This window comes from Siphateles boraxobius, unplaced genomic scaffold (assembly GCF_051911475.1).
Source record: "Siphateles boraxobius isolate OS27281-9 unplaced genomic scaffold, OSU_SipBor_1 12, whole genome shotgun sequence".
Lineage (NCBI taxonomy): Eukaryota > Metazoa > Chordata > Actinopteri > Cypriniformes > Leuciscidae > Siphateles > Siphateles boraxobius.
This window is the reverse complement of record NW_027508722.1, coordinates 36,098,333-36,105,000: the sequence shown is the minus strand read 5'-3', so window position 1 is coordinate 36,105,000 and position 6,668 is coordinate 36,098,333. Positions and strand designations below refer to the sequence as shown.

General features: G+C 38.9%; 1 protein-coding gene across 1 annotated transcript in view; it reads right to left on the bottom strand.

Annotated features, from left to right (window-relative positions):
• The window catches only part of metrn (meteorin, glial cell differentiation regulator), a 6,700-nt gene extending 1,559 nt beyond the window's left edge, over positions 1–5,141 (bottom strand). The window contains exons 1-4 of the mRNA XM_077219343.1: positions 4,806–5,141; positions 3,432–3,868; positions 1,240–1,299; positions 1–472 (exon numbers count right to left, since the gene is read on the bottom strand). The exon at positions 1–472 is cut by the window's left edge and continues 1,559 nt beyond it. Coding sequence (XP_077075458.1) covers positions 159–472; positions 1,240–1,299; positions 3,432–3,868; positions 4,806–4,906 — 912 coding nt within the window. The 5' untranslated portion in view covers positions 4,907–5,141 and the 3' untranslated portion in view covers positions 1–158. The remainder of the gene's footprint in view (positions 473–1,239; positions 1,300–3,431; positions 3,869–4,805) is intronic.
• Between the last annotated feature and the right edge of the window lie 1,527 nt (positions 5,142–6,668).

The following is a 6,668-nucleotide window of genomic DNA, read 5'->3' as shown; positions in this document are numbered from 1 at the left end:
ACTGAGAATTCCTCTCGGTTGTTTCTATGTCTCAGTGTCTTTTTCTCCGTTCTCCCAAACTTGTTTCTTTCTTTCGTTCGGGAGTTTCATCTCAGACCCTGCGAATAGGAATCAAGGGATCCGTCGCGTTTGGCCGGCACGCGCTCGCTCTTCTTCCGTCAGTCGTTCACCAGAGTGCAGGGGATCATCAGGGATTGTTTGGCCTGTTCGTACACCTTCAGGAAGTCTTTATAGCGAGGAGCACAGCCGAGCCAGGCCTCCCCGAAGTGCACGCGCCCGGTGAAGAGAAAGCTCCCCGCGCCGGGACGGACGCCACACTGAAGAGGTGTGCGGATCTCCCCGGACCGCGTCAGGCGCCCCGACTCGGGGAACAAGGAGAACTTTTGCCGGTAAACTCGTGTTGCGCTCACTTTGATCACTGCCGCTTTCAAATTTGAGTCCGTCTCCACTGAACGGATGTTCCCTCGGACCACTGAAAACACAGAAAGCTCCATTAGTATGGATAGATGTTGATACATATTGCTAATTAACATCAAATTCGAGTTTTTGTTGCTTTGGTTTGGTTTACGATTTCCTTCTAAACCAGAAATTAAAGCTGGATGAGGCTAAATGAACCCATTGGATTAATGCAGATTGGCTTCGGTGCGAATAAATCAGAAATCTCCTTTTATCCAAAGCAATTTAGAGTCGAAGTTTGAAAGGAGTAACGTTGTGAAGCAAACTAAAACTAAAACCTTAAAAAACTATTTGCGTTATTTGAAATAAAATCCACTTTTACTGAAATAAAATACAAAAAAACTATGATGTATATCTATATAAAAAAATAACTGAAATTTAAACTAAGACTGAAATAAAATTTGATAAAAACTATATAGACATATTTTAAAAAACAAATATATATATATTAAAATGGAAAATATATAAATAAAATCTAATTCTAAATATGAATAGAAACTATAACAATTTCTCAATGATACTAATATAACAGTATGTTGCAGAATAAAGGTCTGACCCCTACTTGTGTTTGAACCTGTGATCTTGTTCCTAGTTGCCAGTCCAGATCTTAAACTAAACCAACAGAAAGTGTGGCGTCGAGGTGTAAGATCTGGATTGGTAGCTTAAGGTTGTAAGTTTTAGGTTTTTGCTCTCCACCCTTAGTGGAAACGTCCTGCTGATTGCTTTTGATAAAGACGCCTTTATCCTAATAAAGTGGAAGAAAAACTCAATTCAAATACTCACCAAAGTCACTAGTGCACACAGCCATCAGAATCTCGGTGTTATTGCACGGCCTGCAGGCTCCTGAGAGAGAAAGAGGTGGAGAATGAGACAGGAGAACAGGAACAGTGTAACACACAGCTGCTAGGTGGAGGTGTGATGGTGTGATCATCTCACCTCATCAAAGCGCATGAGAGAGGTGTGTAATGAATCTAGATCACTAACACTTCCCTCTTCCTCTCTATTGTTCCTTCAGCTGATCTATACGGGCTCGTAAAGTCAGCCAACTGAACAGCTGATCTTATAAAAACACATCTTTAAAAGATGCAGGATGTTTGTATAGATGCGTTTACAAACATTTACCATGGTAATTATAGTTTCTAGTCAAAATACCAGACTTTAAGTCAGGGTAGATGGCTTAATTCATTTGAAACAAATGAAAATGAGACAATAGGCTATGTTAATTTAAATGTCCTCGGGCACGTCTATGTTTTTTTTGTTTCAACTTCATATTTGTCAACATTGAAACTTTTACATTACAACAATTATATGTAATATAAAATTAAATATATAAGATTCAGAAAGTTCTCCAAAATTCATTTCAAATTAATTTATGGTGATGTTTTGTTGTTGTTAAAATTACCACAAATTAATATGTGCTAAGTAGTTTTGGTACACATTCTTGAATCAGTGTTATTTTAGTATCATTGATAAACTATTTATATTCATTTTTAAAACTGGTTTTAATTTTTATATTTTCCTTTTTAATTTTGGTAAAATTTTCTGTCTATATAGTTTATATTCCTTTTTATTAGAATTTTAGTACATGAAATTAACCAAAATGAGAAACAAGCTGAAATAAAATAAGTAATTGTGTATATATATATAAATTATTTTTTATGGTTATAATAATTTAATTGATACAATAATTTCAATATACATATATATATATATATATATAAATGATTGGCACTGGCTGATAACATTTTCTCAACTCAACATCAATTCTGCACTCTAGATATCGTCCATACTTGAAGTTGAGCACTACCTAAAGTCATGATTATTAGAAGTGTAAAGGAATGCAGCTCGAGCTCATTTCTCCACATGTGCACTTTCACACTGAGCAACAGGTGTCCGTGTGGGTGTGAGACAGAGAAAGTTGTTGGCCCTTTAAAACTTTAAACGTCCTTCCCTGTCTCCTCTCTGCTCCCAAAACTCAAAACTCAGGACAAAAGAATCCGCTTTTCAGTAGTGTGGATCCCCCCACAACCCCCCGTTACCACGGCGACTGTGCTCTCATGCAATTCTCTGAAATGGCTCACTATGGAGACAAACCTCCCCCCCCCATACTAAGCTTTTGTCTTTCTCTCCCTCCCCCCGTCTTTTCCGCTCCTCGAATCCGAACGCTCCCTCCCCCATTTCTCACAACTGGCTGGAAGGAGCTGCCCAGCTGAGATGACCTAAAACTTTACATTTAAATCATCGCGAGGCTACAATTACAGGTTAAAAAGTAAAAGTGACGAATTTGTGCTTTTCAAGAAGCAAGTTATGGGATTCTTCACATTGTGGATCTACTCTAAACTGCATTACTCTAAAGTTCAAGTCACAGTAAAGTTTGAATGAATGCTCTGTTCATGATCCTCGTTCTGCACCCCCATCCTCCCAAAGGTCAAAGGGCAACTCAAACTCAGCATAATTTTGGAGAACTTCATCTCCAACCTTCCATGGGTTCATAGTGTTTGAATGGGTTGAGGACTCGTCTGCAGGTTAAAGGGATAGTTCACCCAAAAATGAAAATCAGCCCATGATTTACTCGCCCTCAAGTCATCCTCGGTGTATATGACATTCTTCTTTCAGACAAATACAATCTGAGTTATATAAAAAAAAAATGACCTGGCTCTTCCAAGCTTTATAGTCTAATAAGTCCATAAAAGTGCATTTATCCATCATAAAAATGCACTTTTATGGACTTCAAAACAGAAACAACCATTCACTGCCATCATAAAGCTTGGAAGAGCCAGGACTTTTTTTTTTATATAACTCTGATTGTATTCGTCTGAAAGAAAAATGTCATATACACCGAGGATGACTTGAGGGCGAGTAATTTTCATTTTTGGGTGAATTATCCCTTTAATGCTCAGAAATGACCATGTAAAGATTTCTTAATCTTTTCAGCAATTTCATTGTTGCATTATACATCACTACTATATCTTCACCTTCACTGCCAATCGGATCCGTGTTGACTGACGTCTGCGCCATCCAATCCCCTCTCAGCTCGTAGCGAAACGCTGCGATGCGTCTGCTGATGTCTTGGTGAGGTGTTGCTTGCAGGAACAGGGCTGTTCGTTCTCCAGGCATGGCACTGAAGCAGCGCACCTGGACCGGGCCGGGCGTCTCGGATGTCTCGTCTCCCACCAGAAGCTCCAGGACCCCGTCTCTCTCCAGGTAAAGCTGAGCTCCCCCCCAGTGCTGGTCCGGCTTGACGCAGGCCGACACCGGGCTCCTGCTGGACTCTCCCGGGATCATGGCGCTCCACGGCAGACGGGGCGAGAGTGTGAGACGCAGCGCTCCGGCGGGATAAAGCCACTCCACCGAACCCTCCGCACACCTCAACCAAACCTGCTCCACGTTCTTCACCGCCTGAGAGAGACCACTGCAGAGATGCAAACCAGAGGTTAACCTTTATTCACATGAAATATGGTGCAAGCAGAAAGTCTATCATAAAAGTCTAATGACTTATTCTCATTTTTGGGTAAACCATCCCTTTAAGTTCTCTATTTGACTGTCAAATTATTTTGAAGTGTCCACACTACAAGTTTTATTTATTGTTCTTACTTATTTTTTGCTCCTCTTATAACATAATGGATAGTTAAGTCTATACTCAGCCCCACATTTACAGATACACAACTTAAACTTTCTTCATCTGGAAAACACTATATTTATGCGCATATAAAATCAGGCCTGAAAAGTTGAGTCATAATTCTGATATCTTCTGATGTTTTTCCTGTATTGTGTTGCTGTAAGAATACCCGTGCATCACCACAAGCAGTTCAATTTACAATTTGTCACTGACTTTTTGTGCACATGACAAATAAACTTGAAACTTGAAGCTTGGATTTGTCCAGTGGGTATTGAAGTTGCAGGGAAAGTTCAACGCCTCCTACTGGTTACTTTCACTGCAGTCTTTTAAACTCACCGCACTAATAGAAACAGACATTGCAACCCTCATATCACATTTCCTATTATATTTTTTTATTTCTTCCTTATATTTTATAAATTAAGTGCTCAATTTACCCTTTTTGCGCACATTTACCCTTGCCATTTGCATAAAATGATAGTCCAAACTTGACTATATTTACAAACTATCCATATAGATAGATGGATTCAAGTATTGCACTTACTTTATTTTATTATTTTACAAAATATTTTACTAATGTTAAATACTTGCATGCTTTTTGCACACGTAAAATTGCACACAAATCATGCAAGATAGCAGGAAAAATCTATGCATTCCAGAAAAAAGCGTAAAAATATTCTCAATGAATTAAAAACCAGCAGAAAGCATTTAACTCTGTGTTGATGAAGTTTACCTTCCCCTCCAGCTACACTGGTCTTCGGAGTAACTGGCCATCGTGAAGCCCGTGAGAAATGAAATCCAAAGCGCAAAATCCATAAAGCCCAAAACCTCCATCACTGCGCAGAGACGCTGCGTATCTAGAGGCGCGTGCGTCAAGTCCTTCTCTTCGCTGCTTTTACAAAGTTATATTTAAACACAACGAATAACTACTGATGCCATACTGTTGTCTGGTGTAAAAGACCGGTCCAAACTAAACTTTCCCTCTCTTTCTGCAGATCAGTCCGTACGGCTTGAGCAGTGAGCTGACTGACAATGCGCGTGCACAACTGCTGACTGACTAACTGAGTTCCAGCGCAAGAGTTTCAGAACGGGACGAAACTTAAGCCCCGCCCACACCAGCAGGAGGAGGCGTGGCTTCACCGCAGTTAAAGTCCAATGAATGGCATCTCGTCTATTCACATTGGGTAAAGGATTACGACAGAAGAATATTTAATCAGCTTCTTCTGAATGTAGGCTATGTGAAGGATTTTGAAACATAACACGGGGTTGGCAGTAGCACTGAATCATTTTAGCGAATCATTTGGTTCTGTTTGTTCAATGAACCGATTAAATGATTCACCAATTCCTTTTCGCCATAACCCTAGATATAATTTTTTAATTGTGTTGAATTTGTGTTGTTTATTGTTTCAAAGTGATATTAACGGCAAAATAAACGGTAGCATTTTCCCAATATGATTAATATTTAATTAAGAATGTTAATTGTTAATACTAAGTCAGTGATTTGCTAACAAATGCTTGTCTATTCCAACAGAATCGTTTTTATAGTCGGTTAAAAAAATTTTAGTTGTCAAATCAGTCGTTTTTCCACACATTTTGTGTTTCCTCTCCAGCTTTAAATTCCCCATGAAAGTTTTTTTTGTTTTTATTATGAATATGATAGCCTTTTGTTATCTATAAGCTAGTGTGCTCCAAAACAATGACAAAATTCACATTTAGAAGTTATAAGCAGTCTCTCTTCCGCCAGTGGGGATCAATGATTTTGATGACATCACTCTGCACTTTAGCTTCTCATCAGATTTTCTGTCCAATCAAATGCTCTCTAGCATCTGAAGCTCCGCCCCCTAAATTATAAATAGACTATGAAGCTGCTGCTGCTGATATTGGTCACTTGTTCACACAATTACTATTTTCTACATGATGAATGGCACATAGTGCACTATATAGGGGATAGGGAATGATTCGGACAGTGTAAATATGCTTTCCATTGGGGCGAATGAAGTCTGGTTTCACATTAGTGTCAAGCAACATTAACAGCGGATCGTATGCGCGAGTCTTCGCAGACCACGAAACGTATCAGATACATTTGAATTCTGCACAGAATGCTATATTTTAAAGCGTTATGGAAAAGATTAGGAGGAAACTTTGGCTTTATTGAGCTCAACGGCTCTGGCCGAGCTGTGATATAAACGTAACACTATTGGCTATTTAAAAAAAGGGGAGGAGCTGTTCGATATGTCCCTGTCTTCCTGTTTCAGTGGAAATGACGTCAACACATTGAATAATGCTGCGTATTTCAAGGCACTTTAATGGGACATAAGAGCGAAATGCAAGAAGCCTTTCAGTTTGATTTAACACGGTTAACGGCTTTACATTACCATGTAGTTAAAAGTTCAATTGTAATGCAATCGATCTTAATTATAATATTCATTGTAATCTAATTAAGATGGCTGGAAGTTGATTAATTTCTCTTTGTAATGCAGTATTAGTCTAAAAACAAGATACAAAGTGCTTGAAAATTGAATAGAAAACGGCAAGATTGTTTAAAGCTGAAGTTGGGATCAAGTTGAGAAGGACTGAAATCAGCTGAACGCATGAT